The 23,445-nt window shown below is 41.2% G+C and overlaps 1 protein-coding gene across 1 annotated transcript in view; it reads left to right on the forward strand.

Moving 5' to 3' along the window:
* Window positions 1–12,449: 12,449 nt before the first annotated feature.
* ARMH4 (armadillo like helical domain containing 4) overlaps window positions 12,450–23,445 on the forward strand; it is a 106,831-nt gene continuing 95,835 nt past the window's right edge. Inside the window, exons 1-2 of the mRNA XM_019645440.1 lie at window positions 12,450–12,615; window positions 21,289–22,707. Of these exons, the coding sequence (XP_019500985.1) occupies window positions 21,348–22,707 (1,360 nt within the window). The 5' untranslated portion in view covers window positions 12,450–12,615; window positions 21,289–21,347. The remainder of the gene's footprint in view (window positions 12,616–21,288; window positions 22,708–23,445) is intronic.

The following is a 23,445-nucleotide window of genomic DNA, read 5'->3' on the forward strand; positions in this document are numbered from 1 at the left end:
AATTCCATTGACTCCATTCCCACTCTCTACTCCATGTCCTGTGACTATATGTATATATAATTGTAGTTGACATACATTATTATTCAACATCAGCTTCAGAAATACAATGTGGTGGTCAGGCCTCTACACTGTCTATGAAGTGGTCTCCTTAACAAGACATGAGTCCAACTAAAAAATATTGGCCCCCTAAAAAATATTTACAACATTATTGATTATATTCCCCAGACTGTCTTTTCTATCCCTGAGGCCATATTGTAGTTACCAATTTGTACTGTCTCGTCCCTTCCCCTTCTCCTTCATCCCCACCCCCTCCCAACTGGTAACCTTCAGTTTTTCCTGTGTCTCTGAGACTATTCTTACAATGATTTTTTAATTCTTCTTTTTATCTCCCAAGTCCAGTCAGTCACCATAGTCATCTGCCCCTCCCTCCTCTCCAAACACTTGCTCAAAACCTTCCCTCTTCCTTTGTAATGAAGGCCAAATTCTTTGGTGAGGCATTTAAGGGAGCCATTACCTGGTCTCTGCTTATCCCATCGGCCTTATGTCCTACATCTCCCCTGTACAAATCAATGTACCAGCGCATGCCTATTCCTACTGCGCCTCATCCATTCCATCCCCCCAACCTGAACGCCCCACGCTGCTAACCCCGAGTCCTAATTTTCCCATCATGCTAACTCAAGCCCCACTTTCTCTGTGGAAAATTTCCCAGTCAGCTCAGCACACAGTGATTTCTCTCTGCTTTCTCTCTTCCTTCTTCGTCACATAAATCATGCACTTACTCTACTTAGCACAGTCATTCCTGACCCCTAGTAAGTGTTCAGTGGAGCGTGTAAGAAGATGCGCTCAAGAGCTCTGCTGCCCTTTGACAACTTACTTAACCTCTCTGAGCCTCAATTTCCTCATCTGTAATAAGGGTAATAATTGTACCTCATAGCGTTTTTATATGTAGTTATTTATCCTTTTATGCAGATATGCCATCTTCTTTACCTAATGTTTGCTTTTTGAAGAAATGTATTCACTACTTTTGCTACTCAATCCTCAAAACTGAGCCAAGAGAGCTCAGGTTCTGGTACAAGGATATATGATGGAGGAATACAAGACAGAGAAAAGCACCATCTTGCAAATGTAAGTGGTAGGACAGCACAGGTGGAAAAAAGTCCAGAAGGAGAAGAAACTGTGCTTGGCCCAGGAATAGAGGTGGGAAACGGGGCGGGGCGAGGGGGTGTCCGCAATCCTCCAGGAGGAAAGGGATTTTCAGATTCTTAAGGAAAAGAAATGAAAGGATTTTGCCCAGTGGGTCTGAGGCCCAGTTCATTTCCTTTGGAAATGGAGTGCCTTTGGCCACCTGGAGGGGCCCCCTGATCCTAGAGTGCTAGACAAACTAGTGCAGCACCCAAGGCCTAGGGAGTGTGACTGACTGTCTGCTCGTGATTGGCTCGAGCCTCAAAGGAGCAAAGAAGAAGAGACTACAGTTTTCCTTTTGGGATGCGCAGCCTGCCCACTGGTCTTGGGAAGGAGACACAATGTCCATCTGGTAATGCAGACTGTGAATTTGGGCGTGTTTCTTGGGCCGAGTCACTTAGGGTGCTGTGCTGTGCAAGGGAACCTGTGATGGTGTTACTGATGCTGGTGGTACGTGTGTGTGACTGGATGGATGGAGGAAGGTTTGCATATGACCGACTGTGTATGTGGGGGGCATTCAGGCTGGGGAATGATACAAGCCGGGAATAACACAGGCTAGCGGTATCCATGCTGGGGCCAGGGGTGATACAGGCTGGTGATTCAAGCTGGGGAGGGAGACACACCCTGCGGAGATTCAGGCTGGGAGATAAAGACAGGAGATACAAACTGGGGAGATGCAGGCCAGGTGAGGTTGTGTTAGTTTTCTATTGCTGTGTAACAAATTATCACAAATTTTGTGGCTTAAAACAACATCCATTGATTAGTTCACAGTTCTGTAGGTCAGAAGCCCAGGCATGGTATGGCTGAGTTCTCCACTCAGGGTACCACAAGGCTAAAATCAAGGTGTCAGCTGGGCTATGTTCTTTTATGGAGCTCAAGGTCCTCTTTCAAGCTCACATGGTTGTTGGAAGAACGCATATCCTTGTGGTTATAGAACTGTGGTTCTAGAATTTTCTTGCTGCCATTTGGCAGAGGCCACTCTCAACAACTAGAGGTTACCCATAGTTCCCTGCCACGTGGCCCTCTCCATATGCCCTCTCAGGCTTCACATCTCTTTGACTTATCTGTCTCTACCATCTAAACCCAGATTTAAAGGGCTCATGTAATTAGATCATACCTGCCCAGATAATCTCTATTCTAAAGTCAGTTGATTTGGGGACCTTAATTACATTTGCAAAATCCTTTCACAGGAGCACCTATATTAGAGTTTGACTGAATAACTGGGAGATGATGTGTACATATCAGGGGCTAGGAATCTTTGGGGCTGTCTTAGAATTAATTCTCCCTTTCACAAGGGGATGTGGGCTGGATGGATCTAGGCTGGAAGATAATAGTCTGGTGGGGGAGAAGTGCAAGCGAGGGTACATTCAGGCAGGTGGGACACAAACTGGGAGGGATATTGGCTGGGGTGACCACTGCTTGGGCAGTGATATGGGTTGGCGGGGGGAATATGCTGAGAGCAGGTTGGGGAGGATTTAGGTGGGACGATAAAAGCTGAGAGGAATATAGGTTGGGGAGTAGTACAAACCGAGGAGGGAATTTAGGCTAAGAGGACAATGCAAGCCGGAAAGTGGTAGAGGCTGGAATGGGATGCAGGAGGCAGACTGAGCACAGTACCAGTGTAGAGACTGGGTGCCTGAGACGGAGCTATTCTGAACCTAAGTGCTACGACAGGTATGCCCAGGTATGATGGAGGCCCGAAGAAGAGCACTCAGCCCAGCCTGGGGAATCAGGGACAGTATCCTGGAGGTGATGCTCAAGGTGAGTTCTGAAGATGAGTAAGCATCCTTAGCCAGCCAAAGAAGAAAGACAAGACAAATGTTCAAGTCAGATGAAAAAACATGAGCCCAGGCACAGAGGTGTCAAAGTCGCTTATGATGCTTACTGTAAACTAAGTCTTTGGTTAAGCCATTCAATATGTTTCCCTCCTTTGAAACAGAATAATGCCACTGAAGACAGCGTAGGAGTGGAATTGACCCAGAGGTATGTGTTCCTGCATGGGCTGGGCCTGGCGTCGGGCAAGCTCTTGCAGTTTCAGTGTCTCATTTGATAAGTAAGGAAATTAGAGCAGAAATGCACCTCCATAATGATAAAGTGTTTTGAGATCCTTAAATAAGGTAAATATATTGAATGCCAATAACAGGCCAGACACTATTTCAGTTTCAACCTATTTTCTGCTATGTGAGTGATGTAATTGGTTCTAGTTAAGTGAATTTTCATAAAATGTTAAATCATTTAAATAATAGCTCAGCAAATTTAAAAATGTTTTCTGCCTATTTAAGAATATTTCTGTTTGGGGAAAAATATAGTGTTAACGGGAAGTCCCTGGTGTACATACCCCAAATTACTTAAATTCGAGAGCCTTCTTGATTAAAGATGTTTGATGACATTACAAGAATGTCAGAATTATGCCAAAATCGCCACTCTTAAAAATGTATCCCCAGATTATTCTTTCCATTATAACTTGAAATTTAAATAGGGGCATAGTAATATGTTCACTTCTGCTCTTAGAAGTTCCTCAAGAGGAAAAAATTCCATTAGCTATCAACTCAGGAAATACCCGCTTTTATACCTGAAAATAAATACCTCATCAACTGGGTCTACAGTCTGTTTAAATAATAGTATTTATTTTATTGAACTTGTAATAAGTATTAAGGACACTGTGCTAAATACTTTCAACATTACCTCATTTAATGCTCCCAACAATCCTGGGATATCAGAACAATTGTTACTTTATCCTGAAGCTAAATGCACACTCCTGATTCCTAAGCAATACTCCTACTGAAATTCTAAAATACTTGTTTGCTGTCTTATCCTAGAAGGCCAGCCTATGGGTAAGCATATGGATTGCTTTTCAGGCAATCTGGGCAGCAAATTCTGTTTCCTTCTACAAGGCACAGGCTCAAATACATGGCCAGAATCTACCACTAGGGGAGCCACTTTGTAAAAAAGGTACCACCTGTGAACTCTGGTCTGGTAATCCGTTTTTTTGGGGAAAAGGTCTTTCTCATGTTCCCTCTAAATATGTCACTATCTGCTTCTACCAGGGAGGCTACTAAAAATACTTGGATGCCGTGAGCTCTACTCTAACCAATCAGAAGAGACTCCAGTATGTGCCAGGCGTTACCCACCTTCCCTTTACTTGGGAATGATGGCGAGGTGGTGGAAGAGTTGAGGCTGGGAAGGAGAGGGCTTTGGGAGGGCTTCGAGTAACAGCTTGGGAGAATGGCTTTTCACCAACTAATATGGAAGTGCTTCAGTATTTTAACAAGCAGTGTGAGTGTACCAGTGCGTATAAAGTAAAACTGTACCCTGTGCAACTCCACTGAGCTTTCTAGAACCCCCCTCAGGCATATCACCCTCAGTCTCAAACTGCACCCCCTCAAAGTTCCTACCTTTATGGCTATTCCTAGAGAAGGCCAGATGAGGGAAAGAAGGAGTCTAAGTCTCCTCTCTACCTCTTAACTCAAGCGCCTTGTCTCTTATTTTCTCAGTCAGAAGTCCACTATCCCCTGGGCAGAATGAAGATGGAGGAAAAAGAGGGCGGTAACCATCTTTGCCTTCATTTTTTTCTCTGTGATGGGGAAATGCGGGAGACCAGCTCCCACAGGTCCAGGGGTTCCCTCAGGTGGAGGCGGAGTCGGCGAGGAAAAAGGAAAAAACGCGCGGAGACACAGGAATGCTTTTTCAAGAAGAATTGTCTCACTTTATTTTACAGCATGCCCCTTTTTATACCGGGCAGTTTAACCATTGTTCCACTAGTGTCAAGGGTTTTACTTCCTCATAATTCTTATGCTCCAGGGTACAGCTAGACCTTCTCTATGCTAAAAACTAACTTATCCCAACTACGCCCAAATCCCTCCACCCTCAATGCCTGCGACCTAGGCCTGAGCCTCTGCATAATTGCCCAAAGGATGGTTATCATGACCACCCAACATTTATTCTAAAAACTATTATCTAAACAGGATCTTAAGATTTACAGGGTGTGTATTTTGACCTTTACTAAAAGACTAGTAGTGTGACTAAAATTACCTTTAGTGTATAAAATATAATTATTGTGATATATCTATTAGAAGGGGTGTAAGACCTTCGTCCTACTGGGGGGCATCCAAAGGGGAATTTAAATTCTTTAAGATATAAAGCAGTATCTGTTTCTCAGTCAGAGCTTCAGAATTTGTCACAATTGCAGTGTGTTTGGCCATGTCAGATACTGAGGCGCAGACGGCTCCCGGCAGGGAAAATGTTTATATCTTCAATATTTTTATTCCTTCCACAGCGTTAGCACCTGCTTAAGATGCCCCTCGTGTCTGCAACATTCCCTCCTCCCAGGGAGAGGGAGAGGAGAGGAAGTCAGTTGCTTCTATTTGTGCCTTGGGCAAAAGAATGGGCCTGTAAAACTGTTCATGAATGACTAGTGCACTGCCCCACGTGGGAGTCAGTCAGAGTCCTCAAGACATGGTGCTGTCTCAGACATGACAGCACACTGGAATTCAGACACTAAAATAAAAAGGGACGTCACTCAGGCTTACATCTTCAAAACAAGGAGTAGTGTAGACACTGGAGAAGATATTAAGTTTCCAAAGCAGCACTAGAGAAGCTAGAAAGCAAGGAGAAGTAGGAGTGAAAGAAAACCAGAGACACAGAATTCCCAGAAAAAAATGGAGTCTCATGGGGAAAAAAAAGTGTTGATTTTAAAAAATTTAAATAATCAATTATGTACATCTGTTAGGTGTTGTGCACTGTTAGACATTCCTCCTTCAGATGTTTCGATGCACGGATCTCTCAGACATGTTTGTGTGTTGCACAGGGAGTCCTTTGTTGAATTATAGCTGTTCAGTTTGTTGTAGCTTCCAGGGGAGATTTCGGGGAGCATCCCTCACACCGCCATGTTTCTGACGTCTCCAAGTTCTGATTTTTTGATGAACCCAGCAGAATATGATCTGAGTGAAAAGTGCTCACCCACGTAAGATGACTGCTGAGAATAATAGCGGGCAATGATAAGTGCCTTAAAATGCCTTTTACAAAGAAAGAAATGGAAGGACATCAAAACATGTCACTATGCCTGAAAACCACTTATAGGAAGCATCTAAAATCAACGCGAAAAGAAAGAATATCATGTGACTGTCCCATTTATCTTTACTGGGAATCTTTTGGAGACAAATTTTATTTCTTCTTTTGTGGTGATGCCTCACACTTCAGACCAGTCTAAAACTAAATAATTTTCTCTGTGAGACGTGATTTTCAATCATTCTAATTCTGAAGGCAATTTTTTTCCCTTTGGCTATTTTGTAAACAAGTTATAGAGTAATTGCTTTGAACCGATTCTGCAAAATGCATCTTTTATGTCTACTTTATATTGTAAGTCTTGACAAAAATAAATAAAACAAAGCATATTGCTGTGACTATTTGAAAGGATTTGGGCCTGGATGGAATATAGAGTTCTAGATTCAACTTGAGGCCGTTTTTTTTTAGTCTTTCACTCAGCATATTTCTTTTATATGTGCAACTGCTTTTTAAATGAATGTGGACTTTACCAATTAAAATTATTGCAGACTTATGGTTAGAAGGGGACTTGAGATATCAGTTGGCCCAGTTCTGTGGTTTCAGATACATGAATGGATTCATCCCGTCTCGTAAGATGTAACAACTAATTAAATCCTGGGTCTCAGAGCAACTTATGTTGGAATATCTTTTCTTAATTTTTATGAGATTAATATATTTCATTCTGAAGCTGGTCAAACTTCCTTTATGTGTTCGTAGTATTCAGTTTATGCTTCACAGTTGTAAAATGATGAGCATTATTGTGTTTGTTTTGGTAATAAGCTTATGGCCATAATTAAATAGTCAACAAATACTTTTTGAACAGCTGCTATTTTCAGGCACTGCCATAGGTGTTGTGGGAGATGTGAGACTATAAAAACAGTCTAAGTTCAGAGAAATTACAGTTTCTGTGGGGAAGGTGGTTACATAACAACACGCGTACTGATTGTATTAAGACATGGACTTTCCACACAGGCTTCATTACAGAGACGCTTTCTGTAGGACCATAGTATCGTAAAACAAGATGATGAGACTCAGTACCACTTTTACATTGTCGAAGAAGCATATGAGGTAATATATTATTGGTAATGTTTATGTGTGCATAACCTCTTCCTCTCTGTTACATTTAAGATCTGTGAGAAAAGTTGAATCTGATTATATATGTTCATCTATACCACATACTTTCCACAAAACAAAAACACTTGTGGATTGATTAACCATGGAGCTAAACTCAATGCCAACATAATGCATAGCTCACGTTAAATGTTACACTGCTCATGGCTTAATTACTATGAAACACAGACTCAATTCTGCTATCATCTAAGACAGTTTGGTCAGAAGAATTAGGCAAAATATATAGGAAGGGGGAATTTGGCACGGGATTGATTGTCACACTGAAGGAAAGCTTTTTGTTTTTGGTTTTGTTTTTTCCTTCACTGATGCAGTGCCATACTTAAACCTTGGCAAACCCATGTTCAAATTGCTGGTTACGACCCCCAAGTACATCTTCATTGTAATGGTATTGATACTCCATTGATAATATCCTGTTCCCTGTTTTTACTGTCAGTGTGCTGCAGATTGAATATATACTTGTGTATCCTGAATGTGATTTTAAAACCTGAGTCATATTTTTAAAAAGTAAAATAAGCAACATTTGTTGCAAGTCAGATAATAAAGAATGCAGATAGCTACAGTAAATATATTGGGTAGTTTTCCCACATTTACAACTATCCACATAATTTCCTTGTTGAGGGAGCTAATGGTGTTTCATCAGAAACCCCAACCCAGTCAGAATGAAGTTCCTCCTTTTTTAGAAACCTAAAACAAAAGAGACTGTATTACCTCTTTCACTAATCTATTCTAGTCTCTAAAAACTGTCTCTGACAAGAGTGCTTCCTTCAGCCTGAGCTCTGCTGTTCCTTGGTAAAGTCATTTTCTTTAAATCTATCCTTGGTAGAGGCAGAGGAGAATAAGCTATTTTTCTTTGCAACGTAGGCAATAAATATGCATAGCATTATGTTAATAATTAATATTTCATGCCCATTATTTAAGATAAGGATCTACTAAAGTCATCGATTTGTTTACCATGAGGCATATAAAAAAAGAGACAAGGATGGAGATAAGACCCTTTTGTATGATACAGTAAAAGGCAATTCATATCTTTTCTAGAGTTATAGTTGCCATTTTAAATACAGTTACAGTTATTCATGCTGACCAATTCATTTAGGATTAAAGGGTATATTCCACAGGAGACATCAGACCTTTGATGTTCAAATCCCTGAAACAGAATTTTTACAGACAGTTTCACAAGGACATTGTTCATGGCTGTGAAAAAAAAATAAAAAAAGAGATAAGATTTCTTTCTTGTACATGTTTTCACCCTTGGCTTTTTCTAAAAAGTTTCTTTTTAAATGGCTGTACTGTTTAGAAGTTTTGTTTCTGTACCTGCCTTAGTAGCCCTTTCTCTTTTATCTTGCTTTTTCAAGGTAACAGACACAATTCCATTTGTTAGAACAGAATCAGAAAGTTCAGGGCCTAAAGAAGGAATATAGAAAACAACAGATTTTTTAAAAAAGCGAATGTAAAGCATATAATATTCTGTTTCTACAATAACAACAGATTTCTTAGGGGAGAGCAGGGAAGCAACAAGGATTCTTCCGGGTGTTTGAATAATAAGGGTTAAATAATAAAGAAGATAAATATAATGGACTAATGTGTTAACAGTGAAAAACAACTACAGTGTATAAAAATGTGCTGTTCCAAAGCTTTGTTTAAGGAAAACCATTTTGTCATTGGGTTCATCCTACCTACTTATCTCGCCAATATATGACATACTAAAAACAATTTAGTATGAGGTAAAAATCTAATAAGCTCATTAGCACTGAAGTAGGTCATGTCAAGTGTTCTGAGGGTTTTGGGTACAATGAAAACATCTGTCAGAATTCATAAAACTGATTCTAACATCATTACCGTTATTTACATCATCACTTAGAACTACCAAATATTTATTGAATACCCAGAGTGAGTAGACTATACTTAGCAATATTATTTTACACTAAAGTTGACTCCTGGGAATTTCAAATTAAAAAATTAACAACAATAAGAAGTCTCCAACAGAGAATAAGTGTCAGGGAACAGCTTGGCAGGGAACATAGAGAGATGCTGACAAACTTATGAAGTTTGAGGGAGGCCGGAAAGGAAAGACAGTCTTTTGCAGTGAAGCCTGTCCACTTGGCAAATGACCCCTATTCTATGTAGCAGCTCCTGCCCGTCTCCTTCCATGGCTGGCCATCTTTGCTGGGTGCTTTGGGAGCCAATAAGAACAATAAAATCCAAGGAAGGAGTTTTAGAAGCTTCAAAAATAAAGGGAGGGTAAAGTCACTGAAAGACAGGAATGGTTTTGAGGACATCCCAGGTAAACAGCTTTCCAAGATTTTTCCTCATGTGCCTCTTTCATTTCATTTTGTTCTGTTGCTTCATGTGCTTGTCACTGGTGTAATTTCAATTCAAAACAAAACAAAACAAAACAAAACAAACAAAAACAAAATACATGCCAGGAAACAGTGGTGCAGTCTGGGGGAAATCCTGCCAGCTGATTTTCAAGACCCCTTATGTGAGCCCCTAAGTGGCACTTACCTTGGTGACATCTGCCCCCCTCAAGGTCTTGTTCTCCTTTAGCAAGACCAGAAGTCCAGTTTTTGTAGGCATCAGAAGTAGATCTGTTACAAATAGGCACATGCAACCCAGCTCACTTATCTCATTTCAGCAGTGCCTTCTAGGCAATATACATGGGAAATCAAGGTACATGGGAACTATCAAGGTCTGATAGTTCCTTGGTACTTGGGGATCAGAATAAAGAGAATTAGTTGATATACTGTGAAGCATTTCTACCCAACTTAGTGATAGCTTTACCAAGGACACCGTGATGCTCAACTCTGCATTGCCAAGACGCTGCCCTCTGGGTGGTCTTAGAATGGATATTGTCCACTCCTAGCTCTTGGAACTGGGGGTCCTGTTCTCTGCTACAGGTGACCAGTGTCTTTCTGACACAAAGGTTTTTACCAACCAGGACCAAGTAATCACCTCATATTGCAAAAGTAACCAGATAACATATGGGACACCCAGTTAAATTTTAATTTCAGATAAACAATAAATACTTTTTAGCATGAGTATGTCCCAAATATTGAATGGAGATTTTCTATTTTTATTTACTAAATCTTGCAACCCCAAAACTGTTTTCCTGAGCTTCCTTATTACCTTGGATGTAGTTTTGGGTGTTACCAAGCTCTTTTGCTGCATACAAACAGTTTCTTGCTTTATCCATAAAAGGGTAATAACATGCATTAGGTGTGGATTTACTGATTTGACTTTTAGAGTACAACGTTCCCTGATTTACAGTGTGTGTGTGTGTGTGTGTGTGTGTGTGTGTGTGTGTGTGTGTGCTGGGTGGAAGATTGGATCTTATTATCAATGCCATGTACCAGCAGCAGCTGTTGAGATAAACTGCATTAATCAGAGTTGTTTAAAGCAATACAAACCATTTCAGGAAGGATAAAGGACTAGTAAAAATGAATTCCAATATCACTTTACTTTCACTGCATAGCTAAAATAATTTGTATAGAGGAAAAGGAAAATAGGAATTGTATTATGGGACAGGGGTAATTTGGGAGAATAAAAAAATTTGAGTGTCAGGCAAATATGAAGAGTGGCGTTCTATAGTGGGGACTTGAAGATCTGGGTCTCTAGGGAGGAGAACACTGGGGTATGAGACAGGGATTAAGAACAAGAGGGAGGAAAGTGTCAAAGAAGCTTTGAATATTTTGTGAGTGTGTACGGCTGGTCCTAGATATGCCCGGAGCTGGAATCATTTCGTCTTGCTGCCTTCTGTTCTGTTTGGTCCTCTGGTCCAACCTCATCGATCAGGTTGTTTATTTATTAGTACTGGTATTAGCCTGTGTTGGGGTCAAGTAGATCCAATTTTGTGATCTAGCTGGGAATCTCACCATACTATATAACACTGTTTTAATGAGGCATGGTCTGAGTTTCAAACAATTGACTTACACATAAAATGTTGAAATGCAACTTGGTCAGGTTGGGTGTGGCTTATCCACCTGATGGGCATTGAATCCAGGTAGAAGGCCTTGTCACAATACAATGTGCGATATTGTATTACATTTAATACACATAAGAAACAGATCTTATAGATTCAGTTCAATTCAATCACATCCCATTCAACAACTATTTGTTGACTGCCTTTCTGGAAATACGAAAGGTAATATCTTCTAAAGAGGGGTGGAATGGGTAAGATAACAGGACATACCGGTGCATTGTGTTAAGTATGGGGTTCGAAGCTGAAGACCTTACTCTGATTTCAAGGTTTTTACAAATCACTATAAAATGGGAGTAAGCTATTATAAAGAAGGGAGTTACTAAGTACAAGAGATAATCTATGTATATGGAAAGTGGTTTGCTGTGGGGGTTGTTCTATAATAGGGGCCTTTAGATTCCGGATACCTCTTTTTACCTACAATTAGAAGAGAAGTAGAAAAAACTGAGTTCTTCAGAGACTCGCGAATGGAGGTCATGAATTCCCGGTGGCCACTTAAGGCATAAGAACTTGGACAAGTTGCTTAGCCTTCAGCCTCAACCCTGTCCCCTGATAAATGGGGATTACCAAAATCTACCTTTGGAGCGATCTGGTAGATTAAGGAAGTGACGAGTGAAGCACCTAGCATTGTGCCTGGCAGGAGTAAGGGTTCAATAAAGCGTACTTATTAGCACTTACGCTCAACTTCCTTCTCTGTGATTGAGAGTGATTGAGAAGGGAACACTTTGTGTAGGGCTACTTCATAGGGTCCTATTTCGGAGCACGGCTAAGCCATGACAGTTCCCACCAGGGACGTCCTGCGGTCTCTGACTTGCGCCCCTCGCCCTAACCAAGGACCAAAGAAATTCAGGCTCTTCTAGCTAAAACGCTGCCTGGTAAGACTCCGGAGGCGCTGAGGGAGAGCCGTCGCAGAAGCCCAAGCTACAAAGAAGGGCAGCAGGGCAGGGGGTCTTGGGAAGAGTCTCAGGCTCGGGGCCGAGCAGAACACGCCCTCGCTGCTCTGTCCCCAGCGCTGGAGCAGAGGCGGGGAAGTGGGCGCCGAGGGGCGTGGGGGGGAGGGGGGAACCGCATCGGGTGTCAGTGCCAGCGGAGTCGGGGCGGGCACATCTTCCTGCCGCCCAATCCCCAGCCGTAGCCGCTGCCTTATGAACAAGCAACAAAGCGAAGCGCCCTCCCCCTCGCATCCCAGACTGTGGAGCCGGCCGACACCGCTGCAGGGGCCGCCGCGGGGATGCCGAGCGCCGGCGCCGCCGCTCTCTGCGCGCTGCTCGGCTGAAGGCGCACAGGTGAGGACGGGCCCGGCTCTTGCCACTCTGGCGGCCGCGGCTGCAGACCGGGCGCCGGGGCAGAGACGGTTCCAAAGCCCCGGGCGGCGCGGGGTCGCCCCGGGAACGGTCCAGTCCAGGGAGCGCTGCAGTCCCGGGAGCGCCAGGCTTGCGTCCTGCGTCCCCGCCAGAACGCGGTGCCGGGTGCGGATGAGCAGGGGCATCTCCTGGAGCGCCGGGCGCGGCGCGCAGGCCTGGGAGGACTCGCCGCACTCCTCGCTCCAGCCCAGCCTCCCGGCTCCGCACCAGCGACCGGGCCTTTGTGCTGGCGGAGCTTGCAGGGCTGGCGGCTTTTGTGTGGGCTTTTCTTTCTTCCCTCTCTTCCCTCTCAGTCTCACAGCGGTGATAGAGAAGTTTCCGAAGACTGTGATTTGCTCTTTCCAAAGCATCGATCACAATGTCCCTGATGCCAGTCAGTGCCCAGTAGCCAAGGAGCAAATGGGGGCTGCGGTGGCTACCGAAACGTGTTTTGTTACTTTGCAGAAAACAAATAGTTGAGGCTTTAGTGCAGAGATGTCGCTAAACCTGCCCACTCAGACCCTAGCCGGCCCCCTAAGACACGGCAGGAGGATGCTCTTTGGAAAGGTCACTTAATTGGAAAGAGGGCCTGCGAGTTAGATGTGGAGGAGGTCAGGCTCTGCCTGAGACTCCAGAGTGCTGGTTGGGAGGCGCTGCCTGGAGGTGCCCAGATGTCGCATGTGCGTCCTGGACTCTGACAGAACTTAACCTGTGTAGATTCTGAACACGTAGAGAGCCCTGGCTGGCGAGGAAGCAGCCGAGGTCCCTTAAGAGGTTGGAGTTCTCCAAGATGAGAAATCTGCCTTCCCAAGCAGATCCTAAGGACCCGCGAGGATGTTGGCACCTAATTTTAGGGCAGAGCTGATGAGGAGAGGAGAGAAGCTACTTTTAAGTGCCTGCCTTCTTTCTTTGGAAGTTTTAGTTTGAAACTTAAGGGGAAGAGCGAGTGGTCCACAAAACCATCCATAGAGCTCTGAAGGATTTCTTTTATCGGGAGCAGAATGCATGGCCACAGTTTGCACGCCTCCCCCTCCTCTCTGTGTATTTTGCTGATCACATGTGATGCTGTTGGGCTCCAGGGAGTCTTGTTTAAGCCAAGCGCCTAGAGAGGCACAGACCGACTTGCTCACTTGCGGGCAGAACCCCACTGTAGCATCTACTGAAAGAAACTCAAAACAGGGGTGAGGTTTCATAGGATCAGAATATTTCTATTTACTTTTACACACAGTGGAGATTTAAGAGTGGTCTTATGAATAAGGTAGAGTTGTTACAGTTGTCATAATAATGAGCCAAGCACCTACACAGCAGACTTGATATCGTTTGTGTTTATTCACAAAACTCCCAAGACTCGCGGAGTCTATTGTAGCTACAGCAACTGAGCTAATTAGGGAGATGTGGATTTGCCTTTGTTTTCATGGAAAGCTGCTTACCAGTATATTCTGAGTTTCCTTTTAGACCTATCAACATCATAATTTGATATTACAGAAATGGTTTGATGCTAAATATAAGTATAGCATCACAAGGAGGAAGATGGGCTTACCTGTTATGGAAAACTTCCACTCTTCAACTAAAGGTGTACTTCACGCTTTATTCAGCAGGTGTTTGCCTGAAAAGTTGTGTATGGAGCTGTACTTTTGGTCATTGAATTTTGTTTATTTTTACAATAAGGAAGCTGGCAGTTCCAAGGGAACCTGGGCTAAATCTCGGTAAAATGGAAACTCATTCCCTAATTAAGATGTGTGGTCAATACTGTTTTTCCATATTGTGTTTACTTGGTGATTATAAGAAAAGTGTCTGAATCAAGTTTCAGCTCAAAATGTAGATATTAGGTTTATTCCTTGAAATGTCTAGCCGAGGATTACCTTCTCCTTAAATGTCAACTAGTACTTAGAGATCTTGTCAAGCAAATGAGGGTTTCGAACCACAAAGAGCAGAAATGGAGTGTCAAATTAGGTCATTGAAAAGGACTGTGTGATGGATGTACAAGAGGTTGCTGATCAAGATTGATGAGGAGAGGATTCTGCAAACATCAGATGGTTTTCAGGCCACTGTGTCTACATGAGAAACTGAAAGAGGGGAGGCAGGTGCTATGGAAATAGCTAGGGGGGAAAAGGATGTTACAAATGTTTCAAATTGCTCACATTTCTGCAGTTTGAGGGGAATGCCTGTCAGTACCACACTATGTCTTAAATTGTATGATACTTTAAACTTTTTCTTCAAACCATTTTCATGTCTATTATCATTTTTTGGGGGTCTTTCTTCCACCCCTGGAAGAAAACACAATGAGTATTATCTCCATTTTGCAATGAGGAAACTGAGTTTCAGTGATTTTGCCCAAAGGAGAGCTGGAACTTGAAGCCAATTTTTAAATCTTCAAGCCTAGCGTCTTTTGCCAGGGATAGGATGATGTGCTAGGGGTGAAGAGCAGAGACATCTTCATTTGTTTACATTGCTGAATTGTAGAGAATCAAGCTTGTGGTCCCCACAAGTGGACCTTAGTTGTGGTCTGCAGGAGTGGTAAAGCACCATACTGGTAGTTGCCAGAGTAACCACCTTGAGCCAGCCTACTTACACTCTTCCCAATCAGCACAGATGCCATTTTCCTTCTGGGGGGCCATGCTTATCTTTGTGGTTATTCTCCTTCCTTCCTTCCTCTGTGGTTCCATGTGGAACATGCTGCTGAAAAGCTCATCTGTCATTCCAGTGATTTAATTTATAGTGAAGGATGACTGGGGCCAGATCTTATATCCAGTATATCAGGTCAGTGACAATTGTCAGTAGCACAGTGAATCAGAAATGCTGTGTGCCACAGTTGGATTAATAGGGTCAGAGTTTTGATAATCTCAGCTTTAGACAAATGAAATAGTATTGGCAATGAGGGCCTTCAGGATTAAAACAAGAAAAGATGAAACAATGATGAATTAATTATTGAGGATCAGGAAAAACACAAAAAGGAAAGATTATAAAGACACAAACAAACCAGGGAAAGAGTTTCCTTTTCCATTCATCAATCACAGAATCACTGATCGGAGTTTAAAAAGGGAGACGGAAATTGGGAAGCAAGTTGACCTGAAGCTCTGAGACTTGTCACTTGTTACTGTTGATCTATTTTTTTAAAGAAAATAAACACTGAAAGCCTAATATATGGCAGAAATAAGAATGCAGAAGTTTTTACTATTATTAAAGTGACACATTGAATAAGTAGCCAAAATTGGTTAGATGATGAACAAAACATATTAGACTTGAATAGACTATGAAATGTCACTGAAAATCCTACAGCCTAAAATGGAGACTTTGCACATTCTTTTTCATGTTCTTAAATGGTTATTTATATTCTCTTCATGCCAGCAAATATTTATTGAACACCTCCTTTGTGTGCCTACCATTATTAGCAATCATATGGCAAACAAAGGAAATAAAAGATCAGTGTTTGTGTGCAAAGAACATAATATTATTTGAGGTGACCAGACTTACAGACATGATGATTTGTGCCGGAGAAGCTGGGAGAACAGTGGAAAGAGAATGGGCTAGGCGATTTTGTGACAGAAGTTAGTATTCAGGATGTGATCTGGGGGCCCGGGTTTAGATACCTGGAGTAGGGAAGAAGGGAGTTCTGACTAGTGCGGTGTCATGAGCAAAACTTAGGAACCTGACATGAGTTTGGCACAGAAGAGGGCATTATGCCCACTGGAGATGGTGTCTGTGCTGGGCACTAGTGCTGTGGAGTTGCAATATGGAGTTTGGCAATTGTATGTTTGGGGACATGAACTTATGTTTTAGGAAGGCAGAGAGTTGTACTGACAAAGGAAGGGACCTTGAAGTCTGACAGGATTCACAAGTTCAAAAACAGATATGATCACATAGGCAAGTTTAATATTCTCTATAAGTCTGTAATTTTCTCATCTGAAAAAAAAATGGGGATAATGGTAGTACCTATCTCGTTAGGCTATTGTTAGGATTAAATAAGATCGTTTACATAAGGCATTTACAACGCTTGGCACATAGTATCTCCAAATGGTAGCCATTTTTTATGGAGTATTGTCAATTTTGTTATTAAAAATAAACCATCCGGATTGTATAAAATGGATTGGAGAGGAGAGAGAGGCTGAAAAGAATCATCAAGTAAGAGGCAATTAAAATAATAATCCAATGAGGTGACAAGAAGAGACAATTCTAAGTGATATTATGAGGAAAGGATCCATAGAAGTGAATCTAGAATGCAAGATGTTACCAAAGAATAGATGAAGAAGTGGTGTGTTTCAGGTAGCATCTGAGTGACTGCCTGTAGACAATGAAAATCTGTTAGTCAGCTTTCTTCCTGAAAGCCCACACTAGCTATTTATGGTTTTTGTGTTTATACTGAGAAAAGGAAACTACGAGGCAGATGGTTCCCAGTTTTTTTGGCATACTCTCTAGCCCTCCTGTGTCTTAAGTACGCTTAGGGCAATAATGCTCACATCCCTTATATATTATACCTGGAACTCAATTTACTTTGAAAAAAGTAACTTCGTTGCTGCTGAGAATGTTTTAGCATTGCTGGTTCCCTTCTGGGTCTCCATTTGGGCAACACACTGAACGATAGCAGTATACACTTTAGTTGGAAAAATAGTGACCAAGTGTTTTAAAAAAACTGATTATTAAGTCTAACAAGATGACTAAGGCTATATTTTTTTATGTTGTCTTTTATTTGTCTTTGAAACTGGAATATGCTTAGACTTGACAAAGAAAGAGATTCTGAACTGTATGTATTTAAGATTGTCCAAGATAATGCATGACAGAACAGCTTATCTGCCCACTGGTGGCAGAAATGCAGAAAATTGATCAGAGGACTGCTGAGTCATTAGGATACCTTGATAGTGAATGATAGACAAAGTGCTACCCACTTACTCTGAGAGGGATGCTTTTTAAGCTATTTGAAGCTAACATCCACTGTTGGTTAGTAATTCGGTTAAAATTCATTTATCTGAATTACTTTGCCCTGATGGATGTTGTGAAGGGAAAGCAGCATCCAAACTCACAGTGTGAAGGAAAATTTAGAGAAAAATGTTCTTTTGTTTGTTTGTTAAATATTCTTACAATGGAATTAATTTAAGATAATTGAGGCAGAGAATTGTAATAAGCAATGAAACCTCCTCTCTCTTCCTCCCCCCATATAAAGGGGACTGTAGACATTCATCTGTTTGTTCAGCCAATATTTACTAAGCATTTCTTCGGTGCCAGGTGCTTGCCAGGGAGGGGATACAAAGTTGATAAAAGAAAAGGCCTTCGAAATATGATTGCAGATGGTTATTCAGGTTTAGAAATATTATCGTTGAATTGACAATGGTCAGTCTTTTCTAATATGTTCTCTAATGTCACACAACTCCCAGTGGGGGACACCAAGCTTATAGGAATGGCTCTGTGAACCAGCACTGTGCTTTGAAAGATGAAGAAAGACCTGGGACTTAAAGGTCATCTAACAATTTATCTGAGTTTCAGATGCGTTCCCTGCTGCCATTTCTACAGGCTGTCTTTTCTGCTTTTTTAAAGTTCAGATGTTTTTTTGAATGGTTCAGAGAAGGAGCATATGGTTGCAATACACAGGCATAGAATAAGCTAGCAGTTCATCCTAGCAGTTCACCCCCACGTTTTCTGTCGTAATTAGATGGAGAAAGCAGGTGGCTAACACTTAATTACAGAAGGAAAGTCTTTTAGAGCTGTTGCAAAATTCCCTTCACATAAAAATTCTAAAGCTCAAGATCTAGATGAGAACAAAACCAGGAAGGAAAATTCTGTTTTGGAAAGGCAATTGAGGTTATATTGAATCTATCATTTGCCCCCTTCTCCCAAATCTGATTTGATTATAAAATTCTCTTCTCAGCCCACATGACTTCAGAATATATAAAAAATGTGAAGCATTTGTTCAATCATTTGTGTGCCTTGTCTGCTTGATGGCAAAATAACGGAAATATGAAAATATTTGTATTTTTATTTTATGTCCTGGAGATAAAATATAAAAATGGAATCATGGAGGTTGAAAGGGTTTCGAAGATTATTTTAGCTCCTCATTTTGTCATAGGAGAAACTGAGCAAACCATTTGCCCAGTATCTCATGGCGAGTTTTAACAACAATAAAGCTAGAATTCAGGAGTCATTTTTTCTGAATCCCAGTTCCACCTGTTGGCAGCTGAATGGCAACTCAGCTCAGGAATAGAACTGCTGTTGCTCAGAGCTCACACTTTTTTTTTTTTTTTTTCAGCTGAGTCATCCTGCTACCTATTGGCAGCTTAGCTGCTGCTCAACTCGGGCTGGCCTCAAACCGCTGTTGCTCAGAGCTCAAACTTTTGAGCGAGCTCTTAACCAACTGAGCGACTGGGCCAGCCCTTAGAGCTCACACTCTTGAGTGAGCTCTTAACCAACTGAGCCACTCAGCCAGCCCCATGATGATTTGTGTTTTTTTTTCAGGGTTTTATCCAGAAGCATGGGATTATGTAAACTAAGCTGTTAAGCCACACCCTCCATCTTCTGGGATGTTTAGTAAGATTTCACTGAATGGGAACAAGATTTGTTCAGAAAGAGCAGTTCTCTGAACAGATCAGAAGTGAACTAGAGCTCTTAGCTTTTATGTATCGTCGACTACCTAGAGTTTCATAGTTCAACTTGTCTGCACGGGAATCCATAGGTGTAAAAATTGTCGACTGAGAACACCCTTGCTTTGTAGTTCTTATATATTTTTGTTTTAAGGAAGGAAAATAGAGGCGGCAGGCCAAATACTGTTACCAGATCTGTTACCTGGCTGTGAACTGGGATGCTTTCTGGCTCATCTAAAGTATAGCGATAACTAAAGTCCAGAATGTTGACATGTCTTAACACATGCCATCCCCTCTTTGTCAAATATCTTGCCTGTATTCTCTTGTTTTAAAACAATACTAGCTACCTGTATGTAATTTAGAATTTAAATGTAATTGGTTCAAATCCTCATCCTGCATATGGGGAGATTTAGCATCCCTTTCACTATTTCTGAGGATTTTTCGTGTGGGGGACAGTGGCTTATATTTCTCCTAGTTATCTCTGGCTTCAATTTTCTTCTGCTCAATTTATGATTCTTGATATGCTGTTCCTTTTCTGCACATGGCACCCTGGCACCTCATGACATCAGCCCATTCCTGTACTCTCCCGAAGTATGGTGGATTTAAGATGTCTGTGTAACAAATTGCCTCCAAACGTGGTGGCAATAGACGTTCATTATTTCATCCCATTTCTGTGCATTAGGAATTTGGAAGTAGATTAGCTGGGTGGTTCTGGCTCAAGGTCTCTGAAGAAGTTGTAGTCAAGATGTCAGCCGGGGCTGCAGTCATCTGAAGGCTTGACTGGGGTGAGGATCTGTTTCCCAGGTGATTCATTCATGTGGTGCTGCTGTTGTGGCAAGATGCCTCAGCTCCGAATCCGTGGATTTCTTTTCCCTCATGTAGAAATATTCAGCCTTCTTTTTTCTCTAGGACTAAAGACTTGACTTTTTCTCTGTCTCAAAAGGATCTATGAGATGAAAGGGGATAACATGTGAAAGCTTTGACTGCCTTAAGGGAAGAAGGCTTATGAAAATGTGAATTTTTATGTTTTAAGTGTGCATGTTGCATATTTAAACCAGGTAGTTTAATGATTAGACATGAAAGAATGAAAAAGTATAACTTTTATAAAGATAAGTTTTTTATTTTAGAGTTATCATTCTTAGGTTTAATTTTCTAGAAAATCTGCAGCACCTGAGAAATTTCTGATGTTGAGAAAAGAAAGGGCTCTACTCATCAAAATAAATAAAAAGAACTAAAACCTTTAAGTTTGGGAGGAAATTAACAGTTTAGATATAGTTTTAGATGTAATGACAGTGTGAGTAGTTTTAAAAAAATACAACAAATCTTAATCTTACAATAATGTGTATTCAGCAATGATTGCTAATTTAAAATGTGTTTGTGTTCTCTTGAAAAGTTTTTTCTTTTAACAAATTCACTTACTTACATTAACTCTTTTCACTTTTCTAATCCTTAAATTTTGAACATGAATGTTTTGCCTGTAATTTTTACAGTTGTTGCAGAGAAATAAATTAATTTAGATATTTTAAAGACAGAATTTAATTGAAATCATTTATATATTTTAAAAACGCTTGAATGAAACTGGCGTTCAGTATTTTATGATGGCATTTAATAAGTGTTAAAACATACTTCACAGGTTCTTTGGATATAATGGAAGTAAATGTAAGATTTGCTTTCTATATCCTTGACATGTTACCATTTCTGCAGTCATTTGACTACATGATTAATAGAGGAATTTGGGGAGAAAATTGCAAAGGTGATTTCAAGGGTAACTTATTTCAAGTAGGTATTTAAGAAACAATGAACTTAGTACTTGAACTATGTGTACCTTTACTGTAGAGAGCGTCAAGTTAAAACAGCTGCAGAATTCAGCAGGGAAAAATGAACTGGGTTATCCATGTCTCAAAGGTATAAAGAAATAGAACAGTTCTCGCCTATGTGCCATCTCTGAGCATGAAGTCAAGGAAATTATTTTACTTATGGTTTAATTTAAAGGGGCTTATTTACAAAATATTTATACAACAGTTTGATACGCTTTATTTTTCTGCAGGACTCAATTATACTGGAATTGTCAACTCTACCATTTTATGTACACGTTTCTCTTCCACTATGAGAAGATCAGTTGTATTGCACATTTGTCTGGCTTTCTGTAGCCTTCTACTTCTCAACTTTGCCACGCAATGTCTGGCTTTCCCCAAAATGGAAAGAAAGGCGATAGCACTTGTTCATGAAAAAGGAGGGCAGTCTGAGAGAATAGACACAGATGACCTAGAGAAAAACTCCGTTACTTCAAAGTACACTCCTCAACCCATGGTCTCTGAAGATCCAGTGAGAGTGTTAGTGGCACCAGCAGCAACGCCATTAAATAAAGTATTTCCTTTTAACAAAGAAACCCATTTTATAGGAGCTGGGCTCACGCAACCTCATAGCCCTGGTGTTGACACTGCTACTGAACCAGTGGTCCCAGCCGGGAAAGAAGTGTTTGGTTCTAGCCAGCCAGAGAGAGCATCTCCTGAAAGCCAGCTTTCCAAGGCCATGGTAACCAACCCCATCACTGCGATGGCTCTGAATATTGATGAGAAGGAGGAACCCTTCAGTAGTGCCAACATTCAGCCCATTGTTGAAGGGACCCCAGAAGCAACACAAGGTTTTCAGAAGTCTGTAGATAATCAGTTATTTACAACTGAAAGTCAGGAAGGAGTTAGTCTGGGACATTCACCTTCATCCCCTATGAATACTAAAAACATACTAACCACCAATCCAAGGACTGAGACATTTGAAGCAGACACAGAACACAGGACAATTTCTTTTCCTGGTGCTGAGCCCACAGCAGGCACTGCGCCTGGAAGCCTCATGCCTGATGTGCAGAAACCTTCGCAGATGACAACTGATGATACCCAGGCTACTGCCACCAAGAATGGGCTTGCAACATCCGAGGACACCCTGAGTGTTGAGCTGGAAACTGACAGCCTGCTGAGAGCCCCAGAAGTCACAGTGATTGTTGTCGGCACAGCTGTCCCAGCGGCCACTGTTGTAAGTGATGAGTGGGATGACACCAAATTGGAGAGTGTAAGCCAGATAAAGACCCCAAAGCTGGGAGGCAATACAGAGACTGGAATGGAAATGTCTCAGACAGCCCGAGTGACAGATAATGGTATGGAAGGGGGCGAAGCTTTGACTGAGGCTGCGCACATGGCTCTAGGGCTGCCTGAAGGGCAAACATACACAGGGACAGCCTTGCCAATAGCACACGGGAATGGGAGATCCTCGGCTGTCACTGAGCAAAGTTCCTTTTCTCCCACAAGTCTGATGGAAGATATGAAAGTCTCTGTTGTAAACCTGTTCCAAAATACTGCAGACTTCATAGAATCCACCAAGGAAAACCATGCCATGTTTTTCTCAGAGACCACTGTTTCCATCTCACAAGATGAGTCTGAGGCTTATCAACCACTGGGAAATACATTTAAAGGTAAAAGAAAGAAAAAAAAAAAAACAAGCTGTGTTTAGTTTGGAATGTTTTAATTTGGTTTAACTGGTTTTGTTTTTTTTTAAAATTGAGATGTACTTGATGAATAACATCATATCAGTTTTAGGTGCTGTTTTATTTTTTTTAAAGTGACAATTTAAAAATAAATTATCTAAGTTTTAATGAAAAACAAAAGTAAACAAATAAAATATATATTTTATATAAAAGTTACCTCCAAATATAACTCCTGCATGTAGACCAGTGGTATTCAACTGGAAACAATTTGTCCCCCCATCCATCATTTGGCAATTTTTGGAGCTGTTTTTGGCTGTCATGGAAAAGGGGTGCTACTGGTATTGTGGGTACAGGCCAAGGTTGCTGCTAAACATCCTACAATGTGCAGGACAGCTCTCCAGCAACAAAGATTTACCTGAGCCAAAATGTCAATAGTGCTGAGAAACCCTGCTATAGACTAATATTTTTCAAACATTTCTTTTTGAAAATGTATAGGAAAATGTGAAAGAATTAGCTATATGTTTAAGTGGTATAATAAAAATGTTGGATACTTATGTATACATTATTGTAAAAAGATACATCTCTGATCCTTCTTATTAAAAAGCTTTAGGTAAATATTTATCTGATAGTATTAACTATGTAAGTTCTTTGACTTTGTTTTTCCAAAAAGAAATTCATCTAGAAGTGTGTGTGTGTGTGTGTGTGTGTGTGTGTGTGTGTGTGTGT

Source organism: Hipposideros armiger, unplaced genomic scaffold, assembly GCF_001890085.2.
Source record: "Hipposideros armiger isolate ML-2016 unplaced genomic scaffold, ASM189008v1 scaffold_5, whole genome shotgun sequence".
Taxonomy (NCBI): domain Eukaryota; kingdom Metazoa; phylum Chordata; class Mammalia; order Chiroptera; family Hipposideridae; genus Hipposideros; species Hipposideros armiger.